Source organism: Rhinolophus sinicus, chromosome 3 (genome assembly GCF_057876585.1).
Source record: "Rhinolophus sinicus isolate RSI-liver-muscle chromosome 3, RSI-T2T, whole genome shotgun sequence".
NCBI classification, from domain to species: domain Eukaryota; kingdom Metazoa; phylum Chordata; class Mammalia; order Chiroptera; family Rhinolophidae; genus Rhinolophus; species Rhinolophus sinicus.
The window spans coordinates 128,689,747-128,707,292 of NC_142503.1; the positions used below are offsets into that span (position 1 = coordinate 128,689,747).

General features: G+C 46.7%; 1 gene segment (V, D, J or C); it reads right to left on the bottom strand.

The window, feature by feature from the left end:
* Positions 1 to 346: 346 nt before the first annotated feature.
* LOC148758625 (T-cell receptor alpha chain constant-like) overlaps positions 347 to 17,546 on the bottom strand; it is a 31,859-nt gene continuing 14,659 nt past the window's right edge. The window contains 4 exon segments of the C gene segment in view: positions 347 to 845; positions 1,507 to 1,614; positions 2,478 to 2,522; positions 4,084 to 4,338. Coding sequence covers positions 1,508 to 1,614; positions 2,478 to 2,522; positions 4,084 to 4,338 — 407 coding nt within the window.

The following is a 17,546-nucleotide window of genomic DNA, read 5'->3' on the forward strand; positions in this document are numbered from 1 at the left end:
CTGGGGGCAAGACACAGTGGGTGGCATTTGGGGGACACTAGATGTGTGGTCCCTGTCTGCCAAATGTCAGCTACAGGTCACTACCACCCATGTACACGGGCTTCCTGCCATGAGTGGCCCAGCCGTGTGGCATGAAAACGGAAGAGCGGGGACCCAAGCACAGCCTTCTTAGTGGAATATTTTAGCTGTTATTCCAGGAAGAGGTTGACTTAAGCAGCTTGTTGAGTTAAGCTCCCTGAATGTCATCATGGACAGATGCCTTGGTTTCTTTCTGCCCAGCTAGTGATCAACAGCAAGCTGAAAATGACTCCGACCAAACCCAGTCAAATAGGAGCTCAGTCTCTGCTCTTTTAAATCACTTTTAATGAAGTCGTGGCAGCAGAATACACAATGTGGCTCAGATATACAGCATAGCGAGGCCTAGATAAGGAGATAATTTCTCCACATCTTGGGGAAAAGGGTAATATGTATCTCTTTATGAGCATTATTTAAAAATATAAGCCCCCTGACAACATTTTTCAGGAGCCAGAGCCTGAGAGAACCCCTGGGGACCCATCACCCAGTGGGACATCAGAGGCAGGGGTAGGGGGAGTCTCCACAGCCAGGAGAGGCAGCCACAGCCCCTGCCTTTGCCGGGAATGTCAGGCAGTGACAAGCAGCTCTGAGGGAACGGAAGGGGTGGCCGCAGTGTTTGGCAGCTCTTCAGCATCTTGATCACAACTGTCTGGTAGGATCCAGTTGGTGGCATTACAGAGAAGCAGAGGGGACTTTTCCATGGAGGCTGCGAGTGCCTCTCTGCTCGAAGACGGAGAGGAGGGCAGTGAGGAGCCGGAGTGCCTGGCGGCCTGGGAAGAGGAAGAACAGAAGTCAGGCTGGATACTGAGGAGATGCCCAGAACAGTGAGGGATGTGGGAGACGCCTCTACTTGTCGAGTTCTCGGAGCATGGACCCCGGAGTTCTTTCTGATGGTGGTGGGATGGCATGGCCAGAGCCACTGCGGGGAATGGGAGACTGGAGCCGGGATGAGGGTGGACTATGAGTATAATGTCTTCTCACTGTATTGGAGGCAGTGGACACGAGGAAAGGAAGTGGGAGCCCCACTAGGTTTGCAGTGAAAGGGATACGATAGAAGGCATGAATGAGTGTCGGGGGCCTGAGTTTCTCTGTGCCACTCAACGTGTGGCTCCTGACGTTACTTGGCCTCAGTTTCTTCATTTCCAAAATGAGGATTATAACAACTGTTCTTCCTACTCTGTAAGGGAGACGTGACTCAACCGAGGTGACTCTTGTCACCCGAGGAGTGGATTGTGTGGTGCAGGCGTTCCAGGTCATTGTTGTTAAACAAGAGGAACTCCTGACAGGTAGAGAATGGAGGAGTTTGCTGAGCTCAGACTTGGGATCTAAAAAGAAGACCCTGGGGGTGGGGGACAGAAAGGTTGCTTTCAGAGTGGGGGACCCACCCTAAGACCCCCCATCCCCCACCTCCCAGCTGAGATGCCCGCTCACCTCAGCTGGACCACAGCCGCAGCGTCATGAGCAGGTTAAAGCCAACCACTTTCAGGAGGAGGATGCGTAACGCGATCACTGACAGGTTTTGGGAGTTTAGGTTTATATCTGCAAAACCAAGAGGCCACAGCAGTTATAAGCACGCACACCTGAGGTCTGCACGGGGCCCTACGACATACCAATGGCTTTCCTGAAAGTGGGGTGGGCTTCAGCTTCTGGCTGCACCTCTCTCTTTGAGCTTCTGTGTACATCCCCCCATAAACATTGGTACATTGCTCAGGGTCAACAGGATTTCATTTCAGAAGGAAAACACCAACTGCCCTTAGTTCTTATTTTATTTCTGAGCCCCTCGGGATGAGGATGAGGTGGGTGCTCAGAACTTATTCCAATCCCTCGGGTCTGGGCCCCTTAGTGAGAATCCAGTGGCTGAACCCCAGGAGGGATGACTCATAAAAACAGCTCAAATGGAAATGAATAGGGGCCCAGGGTAGGAGGTGAGGCGTGGTGGGGATCCGTTACAGACAGTATCACCCCCTACATGAGCTCTGCTGCTTTTCTTGAAAAAAGGCAAAACCCTCTGGTTATGGAGGGCAAATGTCCCCAGGAGGACTAGGTTAATTTAGGGCTGTCCACTCAGCCCATCAGAAATCTCACAGCTGAGCCACCTGGAAGCTCTTGGTGGCTCTCCCGACGGTGGAGTGATTGAAAAGAATATGGAGGTCTAGGTGTGAGTCATTGGTCGAGTAAAACTAGAGACTCATCCTCAAAATGTTCAGAATGAAAAAGAAAATTAGAGATGGTGAGAGGAACCTGGGGATTCAAGAATGACCCCAGGAGGCTCTGAGTGGGGTTCCTGATAACTTCCCTCCTAGATCCACAAATTCTTTCCCACCTCCCCTACCCAGTCAGGGTTCTTGTGGGTTCATTGCCCTCCCAACCCTGAGCAAAGCTGGGATAGACGTCACTCTTACCTGTTTCAAAGCCTTTCTCTATCAACTTGGCATCACAGGGAATTCCTAAAAGCAGAAACAAAGACATTTTCTTAGAGTCAGAATGTGCTGACTCTCCCACCCTAGACCTCTTAAGAGTTGGGCAAGTGACTGTCTGTAGCCTTTCCACGCTGCCTCATGGAGAGATCTGGGGGGAACTGATCGCATATGGGCACCTGCTGGGGAGAGCCACTGGCTCTGGCAGGACAACACCCTGGCTTCTGGGCACCATTTCATCCACTTAACAATCACTGGTTGTACAAAGTCCATGTACGTGACACAAGGCCATATGGAACCATCAGACACAGACCCTGCCCTTGGGCAGGTTCCAGGCTGGAGTCTGAAGGAGGCAATAGACATACACAGTGACTAGTGCCATAGGGGGTATAGAAACTTCCATGTGTTCCACAGAGTTTCAATCCCTGCACCCAAATTTGTTCCTTTGTTTTCTCCATCTCAGTAAATGGCACTAGCATTGACTCAGCTGCTCAGGCATAAAATCCAGCTGCCTTCCTGGTCCCCTCCGTTTCTTCTCATCCCTTCATGGTTCTCCCTTTGAATCCCGGATACTGTTGGCCACTCAACTAGCCTGTCACCACCCCGTCCCGGCTGCCATCATCTCTCCGCTGCAATAGCTTCCTTTCTGCGCTTCCACTCTGACTCCTATAATCCATTTTCCACTCAGCAGAGTGCCCTTTTAAAGAAGTAAATCTGATGTCATTTCCCTGCTGAAAGCCAGACGATAGCTTCTCATTGTAATCAGAATAGCATCTGCCCTCTCATGACCTATGAGGTCCTATGATCTGGCCCTTGCCTACTTCTTCCATCTCATTTCCTCCTGCGCTTCCTCTTTCTCACTAAGCTCCTGTATGAGGCCTCCATAGGGTCCTCTCTCTGCTCTCTCTGCTCTCTCGTCCTTCTCATCCTTTACATCTCAGCTCAAATAGCATTTCCTCAGAGAGCCCTTGGCTGACTTTTGTCCCTAAGGTGGCTGTTTCCTCAACTCCAAGTGAAAGCATATATTATAATCTGAAGTTATCTAGGTTTCCTCTTGTTGATGAATGGTCTCCCCCAACTGGAATGGAGTTTTCTCAGGGCAGATCCCTCATCTGGCTTGTTTCCTCCTCCACTCCAGCACCTGGCATGTTGTACGTGCACAATCAGTGCTTGTTGAATGGATGAATGACTGAGTGAGGTCAGGAGCTGGGAAAGATCTTTGGCAAAGAGAAAGAAACAAGGGGACGGATCTTGGAGAAGGGTATTAGAATGGGGCCTGGAAAAAGAGTAAGGGGCAAACAGCCTGAGCAGAGGCAGGGAGGTGGGAACTCAGAGTGGGTGAGACTGAGGGCCAGTGCCCTCTCCTGCCACCTTCTCCCCATCTGCTCTTTGCCCAGGACATTCTATGGCCTGCCAGGGTGGGGCTCACTAGTGTTCAGTAACAAGAGGGTAGGGGGCTTTGCTGACAATTGATGAGGCTGAGACCGCCAATCGGAGTAGCATTTAGATACCATGGACTTGAGCCCTGGGCACAAGCAGACCTGTCAAAGTGAGGACCCTCAGCTTGCACAGACACCAAGACTGCACTCACCGGCGCTGGAGTAGTAGTTTATCTCGTCAGAGATTCCTTCACATCCCGATTTAGTGGTGTTGCTCCAGAACAGGACCCCGTTGCTCTTGGAATTTGTGGCTTTCATGTCCAGCACCGTATTTTTCGAGCTGATTACTGTGTCATTCAAGACGTCTGACACATTCGTCTTAGAATCAAAATCGGTGAATAGGCAGATGCGAGTGTCGGATTTACGGTTTTCCAGCTGGTACACGGCGGGAGTAGCATTCTGGATATCTGTTGGCCAAAAGGACCTGGGTTAGGAGATGTTCATTTCCTTTCTTGCCCCAACCCACACCTGAGTCCAGATGCCATGATGGGCAAGAGCAGGTCTTTGTGGGGCTGGCAAGTCACATTCTCAGGCTTTAGATGGCAAAGAACATTCTAGAAACCAGCTGTTCACAACAGATTGGGATTCAGAGACACGCACAAGCCATGAGTCCAGGCCAAGAGGCCAGGCTGTCAGTGAACGCTCTCTTCCAGGCCCTGCCTGCCATTCAAGGAAACCAGAAACGAAGGCCTACTTAATGACACTGCTTATTCTTCTCCTTAATGGGAACTTCTTCAAAGGCTCAGCAGGCCTAGTACACAACACCATAGCTCTGGCAGGACAAAGCAAGCATAGAAGAAAGGCCCAGCAAGGCACACCATATGTCTTGGAATCTGGGGTGGTCTCCCACACGTAGGCATTGACAGGAACTGGAGGTTTATGATAGGCCGGACTTAAGTCGGAGGATGGGTCACATCACCAGGAGATATCTCTCATCTACAGAAGTTTTAGACTATAAATCAAAACACCTCTGTCTGAGTCCTGGCTCTACCATTTACTAGATACAAGGCTTTGAGCAAGTCACACCATCACTTAAATTTCAGGAATTTCATTTGTAACATGAAGATGTTGCCCCGTCCACCTTCTTAACCAGGCTTTTCTGAGAAACAAATGAGAGTTTCTCCATATAAAATGATACTTAATAAACTGTAAAGTATTGAACAAATGTAAGTAATTACAGCTATCGGTACTACCAGGATATTGCCATGTTAATGTGCTACTAATACATAGTCAGTTCCTAGTCTTCACTTCCAGGAAGCAGGAGTTGCTGAAGCCTTCTCAGAGCTGAGAATCATGTTTCAGTATTTCCATAGGATTTTGTGTTTTTAATGCAACTCTCAGTGTTTATTCTTTCAGACCTCCTGCCTTTAGAGGAGGAAACAGAGGTTTGCAGAGAGGATTAGCACTTTGGGGCCACCCAGAGAGTTTACAGCAGGGTTGGGCCTAGAGCTTCTTCCTGTCCCTGTGGTTCTCAGCTCCCACAGCAACTCACCCTGTCTACAAAGCTGCTCAGACTAGTGACGCACCCCCCTTGCTGACCCAGCCCGGGTGGCCTTGGCAATGCAGACATCCAGCTGGACCCGAAACCTGGGAAATCTGCTCTTGGCATGACCTTGGGATGCTGTGTCAAGGCAGGGCCGCCTGTGGGTGGGGCTGCCGCTGGAGCAGCAGAGCAGGGGTGGGTCCATGGGCACATGTGAAGGGCATACAAAGCTCTGGCCCAAAGGATTCTGTCTGTTCCTCCATATACCTGGGGGGTCTGGCATCACTGTGGGTTAAGACCCTATGATGTAAATCTTTTACTGGGAGGGGAGAGATGGGAAGCCATTAGCACCACCCACAAACCCCGATGGATTTGTTAATCATCAGTGGGCATCACGGGTGGGACATGGAAGGGTGTGGAAGTGCTGAGAGAATGTGGCCTCAAGAAGAAGGCAGAGGGCAAGGTACCACCAGACACAGTTTGACCTTAGCAGGGAGAGGAGGTAACTGTGGGGCCAGATGCCCAACTCCGAGTCCTGGTTAAACACTCAAGTCCTACAACCAGTGGGTGTCAGGCTGGAGGAGGTTGTCCAATGTGACTGTCTTTAGCTATGTATAATTTAATTTATTTAAATTAAAACCGAACCAAATTAAATACAACGAAAAATCCAATTAAAAATTAAAACTTCATTTTGAGAGCTCAAGAGCCCCATGCTACTAGTATCAGGCAGCGCAGATTTACAGACCATTTCCATTGTCAAAGAAAGTTCTACCGGACAGTGTTGGTCTGGAGACAGAGCACAAATCCATGAGATTCTGAGGAAAGGCAATGGGGCTGAGTGTGAGGCTTAAAAGGCACCTTTAAGTCTGTGGTGGTGAGAGAGTGACGACCTGGGCAGCCAATCGCTCAGCTTTACTAGTGACAGATCAAAATGGAATAGCAATAAATAAATCAGAAGAAGTGAGATGATCTTTAGCCTTTTTCACATCTTGTTTTCACCAGTTGATACCCTATGGGGCTTCCCTAGCTGCATTTTCGCTGTTGTTTCTACTGTCCAGCTTCCCTACCTCTGATTTCCTGTCTGGGTCCCCCCATTCCCCATCTCAGTCTCTCCTATGAGCTCACCCTCCAAAGTACTTGCCTAAAACCTGGAGCTGATTGGGTCACTTTTTGTTAAAAATAAATCAGGGACTCCCTATTGCCTGTAGGGTAATGCCCAAACTTCCTGGCAAGACATTCAGGGGCTGCCGTGGACCTCCAGATCTCGAATTTCCTCTCTCAAGTCCTTTATATGCCCTGTATGAGGGCAGCTGCACCACGCGCTTCATACTGGCTCCCTGGGGCGTAAGCTCTGTGACAGCAAAGGTGCGTCTCTGGTTTACTGCTGTATCCCTAGTATCAGTCACATACTAGGTGCTCAAGAAACAATTGTTGAGTAAATGCATGGGCTAGTGACCATCAGGTTTGTAACATTTCTGCTTATTAGACTTTTTAGTCAAAGACGCTGGATATTCATCCCTAAACGTGATTTTTTTTAGCCCCCTTTTATTTTCACTCCCACGTACCTCTGGTGAAATCTTAATTGTTTCTTTTTGTCTGAAAACAAGAAGTAAGTCGCTTTTAGTTTGGAGGGCTTTAGAGATCTATCTGCCCTGGAGCGAGAGACATCCTGTTCCGACCTCGCGAGATAAACACTTCCTACCATTGATGAGATCTCAGAAGGTAGCCTTAGCAAGACTGGGTCAACTTTTCAGTGTGGAAGTTCAGCTATTCTAGATCCTAACCTTTCATTTTAATTCAAAACTAACCACAGAAGCACATGTCCCAATGCTCTCTAGTGCGTTAGCCCCCCAGGGGCACAGCAGCAATTGAAGCTCCCTTACCACCAAATCTGTGCTGTGTAGTTAGGCACCAGGAACCTAGAGCTGTGAGTTAGCAACGCTGACTGAGTCCCACCGAGGCTGTGGTGAGTGTTGGGAAGCAGTGACACTTCCGGGGAAGACTTACCAGGAGTAATGGAAACTCTGGTGCCTTTGCCAAATTGTAACCCGGAGGCAACACTTCCGTACCACTCCCAATGTCTCCTTTACAGAAACCCTAGGTTTCTCCTCCTCTGAGGGGTGGGGTAACCCCTTTTAGAGCTCACTGTGGAAGGAGAGGGGAGTTCCCTAGGCCGTGAACCCACCATGGCAAGAGCATCCATGGACCCTCCACCATTACATCCAGTCTGCATTTCTAAATTGGATTCCTAGTTTCCCAGTGGCTGGTCCTGGCCTTAATTGTCTGTATTCTCTCTAGTATTCCTTTTCTCCATTGTCTAAGAAGACATATTTGTCTTTCTCTCCATCCAACTTTATTATCAGATGTGTTTACTTAGGCCAAAATGCATGTGCCTTATTTATTCCCAAGGTCATGCCTTCTTTCTTATTGTTCTTTGTACCTGGAACCCCCTTTCTCTCCTTTCTTTGTCTATCCTTCAGGCTCACGAACCCTTTTACTGCATAAAAACTTCTCCTTCTAGGCCAGCTTGTCAGCCGGGATCCTATTCCTCTGAATCTCTCATGAGCCTATTGACATCACCAATTGGTTAATACTAAAATAGTCTTCAGGTTGTTATATTTACAATAGTTCTGTCCCTCTGGCAAGTTTTTATACCACTTGGGGACAGGTCAGGAATCTACCTTAGTCTATCTTCATACTCAGTTTAACATTTTATAGAGTGATGGCTACATAGAAGGCATTAAAAAATATTCATTGAATGATTCAAGTCAAATTTTCATGTGTTTGACCTAGAGAATTACAGATTTTCAAGACTGATAAGTGATGCTGGTTCCCTTTACAGAGGCCTCTGTAAGACTATTAGTTATTACACCCACAGTTGGCCTCATCACAGTAATAACTGATCTCCCGAGGGGAAGGATTAGTGACACTGACCCATGGGGTTGCAAATGGTGCCACGTGGGAGGACTCACCAGATATTATGGACACTTGGGTTCCTTTCCCAAATATGAGTTTACCAGTCATTCCTCCGGTATCCACACTGCAGGTGGCACCATTACAGAAACTCACTGGCCCTGCCTCCTATTTCAATAGCAGAAGCACTGATTTCCCACAGGGAGAGGAGAATCACACTCTTTAGGGGTAGATCTTCTGCTCTTTTGTGTTGAGACATTGTCTCTGGTGTGTTCAATCCTTTTATTCCTGTCCCATCCTGCGGCAGTGCCCTGGGTGGGAGGTTGTGATTTCAATAAGCCAAGAATTCAGTGGAGCAGAAACCCCTGCTCGGAGCAACGGTACATTGGATCCTCCTGTGGAAGGTCCGGGACGACTTACTTGCTCATCATCACCTGCCTCATGATTCTTAGAGCCGCAGCCTAACAATGTTTCTGGAGCACTGAGTGCTGGATGGGAGGATTTGCGAGGGATGGGTAGAAAGAACCATTTAGGATCCTCTGGAAGAAAATACCTGGGCTCAGCTCAGCATCTTGGACAAAGAAGAATTAGTTGTCAATGTCCTCCCTTGTCCCATTCTACTTACTTGGCTGGACACTCACTCTGGTCCCTGCTCCAAAGATTAGCTTGCTACCACTGGTATATGTCCCCACTACAGGTAAGATCTTTGCAATAACCTTCCTGATGTTAATCTGCTGGAACCCCCCAGGATCAGAGAGCACCATCTAAAAGGCTCCCTTGGTCTTTGTTTCTTAGCTCTCCTATTTCCCAGGGAAGCTGTTCCCCTTTCCCTTTATAATAATGTAAGCTTTAGTATAACAAAGTCTTGATAATGATAATAATAATAATAATAATAGAAAAAAGCTACCATTTATTGATTGGTTGCTATATACTGGCCATTGTCTCATATTATTATGATGTAGTTATTGTCATTTGACTCTTGAGAAAGTGGAGATTTTATTAGCTAGAGATGGTAGAGCCAGAATTTTTTCCATAACTGCCAGGCTCCCAAGCTGTGCTATGAACCCCGTATCATCCTGCCTCTATGCCTTGTTATTTCACATGGTGTAATTGCCATTTAAATAGGGGTTGGGGTCACTTTTATCCTGAGCGAGGTTCAAAATTCTACTAAACTCTAGAGAGGACGATTCTGTGAGCAGATATCCCCACACCATGCTCATTAGCCAAACCATGGAATTTAGCTACCTGCTGCAATAAGAGATTTTCTGTTTGCCATTAACTCATCTCTTTCCCCCAAGGACACTAAGCTAATTTCCAGAATGTTCAGATTATGTGGTGCTGATATCATTGGTTTCGCTTGAAAGCACCGTTTGGAACCCCTTTTATGTTTTCGTAAATTATTCTGCTCAGATTTTTATTTACTCTACTGGCTCTTGCCACTTCTGTCTTTAATATGAGAAATGGGAACGTTTTAAGTCACCGAGAGCTTGTAGAAATGGAAAACAAGTGTTCCATACACCCCTGACTTCGCCATAAATCAATGCCCGTTTTCTCATAGAAAGTCATCAGTTACTCTTGCCCTGGTCATTTGCATGGTCATACTCACATGGGCGTACAACCAGCATGGTCCCGGCTCCAAAGATCAGCTTGTTGTAGCCACTAGCTAGCACACAACAGGAAGGTGCTTTACAAGAACTCGAACCCAGCAGGGTCAGCCTTGCTGGGACAGCAATGTCTCCCCTCCCTGTTTTACAGGCTCCTCTAAACCACCTTTTCTCTGCCATGAGACAGAAGTCTGGTCCACTGAGTCCTAATTCCTCAGCTTCCTGTATAATCACCCCACAGACCCTTTCCTCATAGCTGGCTGTCTGGAGGGTGGATGCCCATCCTGGCTTCAACTGAAAGTGAAGAAGGAAAATTGAAAGAATCTGGAGAAGAGCCAGGGCTTAATATGGGAAATGAATCTTAAGGGAAAATGTACAGCACTGGAATAGATGGAAAACCTAGGGTAGGGCTTAATCATAGAATGGTGGCTGATGAAGGGCATTCCTTTTAGGAAGTGGTTCTATTATTCCTTGAGGGCAGAGAAAGAGAGACTAAAATTGCCATGGGAATATTCACATAAAGGCACAAAGAGGACTTAACTATGAAGGTTGTGAGAATCAGGCGTGAGTTATATGTGGGGCCCGAGAATCTCATTCTCTGGAGGTTTCTAAGATTTATATGGGGAATAAAAAGTCTCCAAAGTTTGAAAGTGATTTATCCAAGTACTTCTCAGTGAGGATTTCACAGAACTCCAGTCCTAAATTTTTTTGCAAAAAGGTTCTAAGCCCTAATAGTTTGGAAATTGCTATATACTATATTTTAGTCTTGAAGACTGACAATGCACATTAGCATTTTAAGGGCTCCGAGAAGTCCTGCAGTAAAAAAAGTCCAGAGCTTCTCAAAGTTATTTGATCCAATAATCTATTTTTTTAAATATTCATTAACATTATGTATGTTTAGATATATACTCCTTGGGAGTCCCTTCTCTAGTTTCAAGTATTTAAAATTCCATCCTAAATTTTAGCCTAATTTTATCCATAACTTTTCTGTGTTCTGAATCTGTTTGTTCTCCTACCTGTCCTGTGGGCACAGTGAGGGGCCTCATTGATGCTGATTATTTCTTTCTCATCGTTATGAAACAGCTTCATTCTATTTGGGTGAACATGTAGTCAGCTGTATAGCTATTCTCCTGACACAGCTCAAGGGGAGGTACACACAGCGCCCCAACACTGCAGGGTGGACCTGCGAGGAACAGTGGCAACTTTAAAGCCTTTCCCACTTGTGAATTTATTGGTCTTCCTTCCACACACCTTCCTACACACCTTTGAGCTATGTACTGCTTCAAAGAAGATTCTGGTCCTAATGGAGAGAAGTTTCCTGGGTGGACTCTCAAGTAGAGGTGTATACTTCACGTATTTATCATCAGACCTCTCTCATTTTTGCCACTCAAATTCATTTGTGCTGCTTCCCTATCACAGGTATTATAATTCTTCTGCCTCTGAGCTCTGGTTCTTGAGAAATATGATGGGTTTCAGGCTTTCAAAATGCAGCCTGAACTGCTTCGGTGAAGCACTCAGATGAACAGGTAAATACAAAGGAAATTTCAGTAGAGAGATGGGTTTTCTCCCACCCATGCACATTTGGATGGATTCTGTAATCTCCGTTTTGAAGTCTAACACCTCTCTCTCTTGGAGAATACTGGCTACAGTCTAAGCCAATATGTTCTAAACAGTTACTACCCCTCTACTCAAGGCTTCCCTGACTTTCCTTGCCAGAAGGCATTTTTTTCAATAATCATTTGTTCGGTGACTCCTATGTGCCAGGACTGTGCTGACCTGTGGAGGAGTAAAGATGAAGGAAAGAGGGTCCTGGCCTCACAGGGCTTACGGTGCAACGCAGGGTGCACAGAGATACCAGGCCGCTAGGATAGGAGGTTGGATCTGCCTTCCTTTCTCTTCCCATTGCGACTTGTATGGGCTTCTACAACAGGGTGACACTAGGCATTATCATCTATCTGTTTGTACAGATGTTTATCCACTGTAAGATCCTGGGTGGCAGAGACTCTGCACTTTCCTTCCTCCCTCCCTTCCTTCCTCATATCTAGCATAGTGCTTAGGATATAATAGTTGCTTAGTAAATATTTGCTGAATCAAAAAGCCTTGTAAATATTTTAACTCATTTTTAATGCAGTCCTACTCTCTAGCTTCTTTCATCAAGACTGTTTCATTTCTCTTTTAAGTTCTTACGGTTTCATTTTCCTGATCTTTTTATTGTTTTTGTTGCATTATTTAGGCATTAAGTTCTTTCCCTATCTCTTGACTAGATGTGGCGTTTTAAGAATTGTGTGTCCAATACCCAGGTCATTGGGAAGTTTAACTTATCACCTTTCAGGAAGACTAGATGGTAACAAAAATAAAGTTTTTGGTGTAACCAGTCACAGTGTTTTTTCTGATAAAGATCTTTTGTCTCAAAGGAACCTAAAAACAGCAGAAGAGTCTACCTCTGTAATGATGAGAAGGCCAATTCCCACTGGCAATTAACTACTGTTAGGAAAGAAACCATTACTGAGCCAGTGGTTGGGAATTCAAATTTCAAAACATTCAAGCCTCATAAAGAAACACGAGAAATTAACTCAGGAAGTGCGGATTCATCTTATTAGAAAGTAAACTAGGGACTTTCCGCGATGTTGGTGAGTCTAAGCTCAGGCACTTACTTGGATGCACTTGGAGCCTCGTTCCACTCCCAAAAGTGAGGGTCCTGCCTGTGTTCGCACCCTGGTACAGTGCAGTACAAATACCTGTTGTCTGCCACGCAGGGCGGCTGCCTGGCCCTCTCCCACGTTACAGCCTTCACTCTTGGGAACAGAGCTTTGAAACAGCCTGTTCCATGGTTTTGATGATACATTTCTTTCTCTGTGTCACTTTATGCTCCATGAACAGACCCCTGGGTTTCTACTTTCCTCCCTGTCATACCTGCATCCTGCCAGCCCAGTTCAATGACTTTACTATATCTTCAGAAATACTGAGTCCTGGACCAAGGCTGCCAAGGTCACCATGGCAGGAAGGCTCAGGATCCAGGGCCAACCATGGATCAAACAGGTGGCCTGTGAGGTCTGGGGGTCTTCCTTCACACAGTGCAGGAAAGATGGCGGTAGCAATATAGTGGCGTGGTTAACAATAATGCCTTCGAGTCAAACAGATTGAACTCGAGCTCTGTCACTCCTACCTGTGTGGTCTTGGACAAGTTATTTGCCCCAAACCTTTGTTTCCTCACCTGTAAAATGGGACTAAGACCAGCTACCTAACATTAGGATGGACATGAGCACTGAATGAGAAATTATATGCGGGACAGGGTATAGTCACTGGCCCATGTCAGACATTCGGTAAATGGCAGCTAATAATAGTGTGATTCCAGCAACGCTTTACACTGCGGGAAAGGGACACGGCTTCCTGCAGCCAGAGACCAGTCGCTGCCCACCTCTCGTACCCCCCAACTCTTGGCACCCCTGGATGTCTCAGCACCCTGGCTGGATACTCTCATATAGGACAAATATCTCACAGGTCCAAGGGCAGGCGCTGAGAGGGAGCCTCGGCCACAGGGTTGAGGGGCATTGTAGAGCCCTTGGCTGCCAAGAAGAACCTAACCAAGAATGAAATGTCTTTTCTCAAAACCTGGGCATTTGTCCTCTGAAAGCCCTGTGAAAAACCTTTGTCCATCACAGCCTCAATCATTTCATGAGACCTGACACACTGATCCATTACTCCCAGACAACAAAGGATACCTTTAACAACGAGCAGACCACATTACAGGCCCTCGTTTTTGCGACAACCTTCCAAAATATATTCCTGTCTACAACATCTCCCTCGATCATTTCTGTAATACTCACATGGATGGACAACAAGGCTGGTCCCTCTTCCAAATGTAAGTCTGTAGTTTCCTCCTGATACACACAGCGAGGAAAACCTTTGCTAAAACCTGTCTCATGTGACACCCCTGCTTCCCCACACACACACTGATTGCTCAGTGGTTGGGACAACAATCCAAGGAAACACTAGCCTCAAGAGTTGCAGGAAATCTCCCACAGCTGTCCTGGAGCCCCTGGCTGAGGGCGGTGACGGCGGCCAGGCGTTGGCGACTGGAGAGCCCCTCACCCCCTTTCCCCAGGAGAAAATACTCTCTCCTGTCAGCAGAGAAGTGGGGCAGCTACTCCCCAATACCACCACCACCATCCTGCCTGCTGGGGGTCTCTCTGCTACTCTGTTGTCAGATACAAGGGGCTCCTGAAAGTGCTCGGAGGACGCAGGGCAAAGGAGATTTGATATTATATTGTGCTGAAGGCGTTCTGATTGCCTTTCCTGAAGCTCTCCTGTTCTTGTCCTTCCCTTTCCTTCGCTCTTTGAAGCTTCTTCTTCTCTGCTTTCTTCCCATGTGAGGCCCAGGGACTTGGTCCCTGCATATCCTCGTCCCCGGCAGCCTCCAAGCACGATTCAGGCCCATCCTCTGATGGCTGTGCTCATCCTTCCCTCTTTACTCCCTGGAAATAGGTCAAGGCACCCAAAGCTCTTTGATTCCTTTATTTCTAATGACCTTCATTCAGACAGGGCCCTGCTATTATGAAAGCCTAGGACAGAGAAAACAGTCACAGCAATTTCCGCAAGATTTTTGAAAGACGGGAAGAAATACAGATCATGCTCCTACTTCAGAGACATGAAAGGTGAAGCTCATGGAAGTCATGGCCTGAGTCATGGCCCTGAGCCCAGGTGGGAACTCAGCCCTCAGTTCCCTGGCTACTGAGTCCTGCGGCCCTCAACTGGCCTCACCCGGGCTTGAGGGCCATGCTAGCAAAGAGCTGCGCGGCTGTGCCAAACTCGGGGTGGGGGTGAGGGGCTGGAGCCCTGACCCGGCCGTGAACTGCCTGCCCAGCATGGCTTTGGACAGATGCGTAGACCATGGGCCTCTGGATGGCCCTGCACCATGAGCAAGAAGTCCCCAAAGTCCCTTCCAGCTCTCACTTCTGAGGTCCTTTGTTCAGTTTGGAACCCAGTCTCAGGGAAGAGCAGGGGCAGCTTTTCTCAGAGGATGGGAATGTGGTCAGTAGAGATGCCGAGAGAAGGGGAGGGCAGAGGAAAGGGGCAGGCAAAGGTTTGGCACAGTGACCATCTAAGAACTTAGGTGTGGCACTAATGAATGACACATCCTTCCTTTCTCCCATGGAGATCAGAGGTTGTCCAGCACTAGGGGTAGGAACAGAGGTAGGTGGGGTGGAGGGGGTGTCATTTCTATAGAAGGATCCTGGCTTACTTACTTGCTGTGACCACCACTTGGGTCCCCTTCCCAAAAGTGACTCTGTAGCTTCCATAGCCACACTCTGGGTAAGCGCATTACAAAAAGCTCCACCCTGTCTTCACCATAACTCTGAAAGCTGGGAACCTGGGAAGGCTGCCCCTAATATTTTTCCTGTAATGGGTGGTCTGGGGACCTGAAAGAGCCTCCCTACTGGATATAAAGTCACCAGCACCCCTGCTACCCATTGGCCTCCATTTTCCTCTTCACAGCTATCAGCAAACACAGCCTCCAGCTATTTCTCCTCTAGGTAAAACAGCCTTTACAAAACTTGGTGAAAAACCTGCATCCTACATAGGCTGGGTGGGTGTGAATATTTCTAAAGACACCAGGCAGCAGCCGGGTATTTTCCCACCTCAGCTGCCACGTCTGACAAGAAGACACCATTTTCTTGGGGACATGTACAAAAATGTATTTTTCACTTTGCCAGAAAGAGTAGGTGCAAGAGCATTTTCAGCTTGCTGTGCTGGGGCACATGTTACAAACATGCTTTGGTGTGACTCAAAGTCACCGCGTCCTCTTGCACTGAGCGAGAGTCCTGGTGACTCAGTCTGACTCATTTCTGTTTCTGTCCTCAGTTCACTTAAGGAAGCTTACTGCCAAGGGGGCTTTTTGTCCTCAAGAAAGTCTAACATCTCAGCAGATAACAGACTTCAGTCTTTTCCAGAAACATACGGGCGGATAGTGCTTGCTCTCTGCCCAAGAATGGCCATTTTTACCACTGTCCTGTCTCCAGCCTGCAGGGACCCCTGCCAGGTCCCACGTGCTGTGCAGGACCAAACACAGCACCCACCTTGGCACAGTCACATATACATGGTTTTAGTTCTCTGATAAGACAGGGAGTTCTTGAGGGGGCATTTTCTTACACTTCTTCTTTTCTTTGTTTCTTTTTAAAAAACCAGCTATGGTCCCTGGCTTGTTGATGATATTCAATAATCATTTAATGATTGACTGACTTACTGTGCATAATTGTTGGGAGAAGGAGGCCCGTGTTGGGAGAGGTTAACAGCTAAGTACACTTTGGTAAATGTGAGGTGCAAAATTTAAGTGCTTAGGTAGGAAAAAACCCCAAGGAAGCCTTTCTAAGAGGAATAATCAGGAGGCAGTGTGAAAACCAAAACATTGGGAGGTTCATATGGGACCTCAACTAAGGGGGAAATTGAATGAACAAGTAAGATCCTAGATTCCAAAATAAACGCAAATATTTTCCTTTTAATTTCTTGACATTGATTCTCCTTCAAGGGTAAAAAAGAATAATATGGCAGAAAACGTATATTCCAAGTTAGCAGCATTGTTATGATCAATAATAACATAGCAGTAGTAGTAATAATAAGAATAATAATGATATTCTATATAGACCATGCTATATGCCACATATAAAAATGTAAACGCAATATTGGAGGTGGGGCTACACATGTCTGGAGATCCGACTTACTTGGGGTGATCAAAAGTTGGGTGCCAGTTCCGAATGTAAGTGTCTGATAGCCTGTATTCACACTCTGAAACATCTCTGTACAGAATGGTACCCTGTAACTGGGCCATAGCCTGGGGTTCCTGAATCACACACAAGTTAGTCACTAAGCAGGTTGCTGTGTCTCTGTGCATGTACCAAAGTGACCTTCATTTTCTCAAGACCATTGGAAGATGACAAAAAAAAAAAGCAGAACTCAATAGGAGATCCTGCTTTGTATACAGTGGATTATATTAAAAATGTCATGACTATTCAGGTTGAAAAAGTCAGTCATGCAATTAGAGAGTTTCAGTTCTAGACAGGACCCAGGGTAGTTTAATCCATCCACACTTACTAAGTATTCAGTACCTGTTTCTTGCATGAATGACACTCATAGATACTATAGAATACAACATTATCATTGCCCACTTATCTTCTTATTTAACTAGCAGACAAACTCATGCCAAAAAAAAAAAAAAATTAATGAAGACAGATGTCTCTCAACTGTAATACAAATCAGATTATTTCATGGAACTTACTCGCTTTAACAAATAGTCTTGTTCCTGTCCCAAAGACAACTTTGAAGCCTGTAGTTTTTCCCACAGTGATTTGTGCTGTGACAAAATGGGCCATTTCCTTCTCCTTCCATTTTTATACCACAGCTGGGAAGCAGGTCTGGGGAGCCTATGGGAAGGTGCTAATAATAAGAGCACTTTTTTTATACTCCCCTAATAAAACCCATTTTTTCCTCCTGTTCATTAACATATCTCACACCTTCTACCTACTGGAAGGTTAGTTCATCAAACACGGGTCACTCTTCTGTGAGATCCAGGGACCAGGATCCCCATGTTTTTGTCCCAGCCCTCGTTCTCACTGACAGT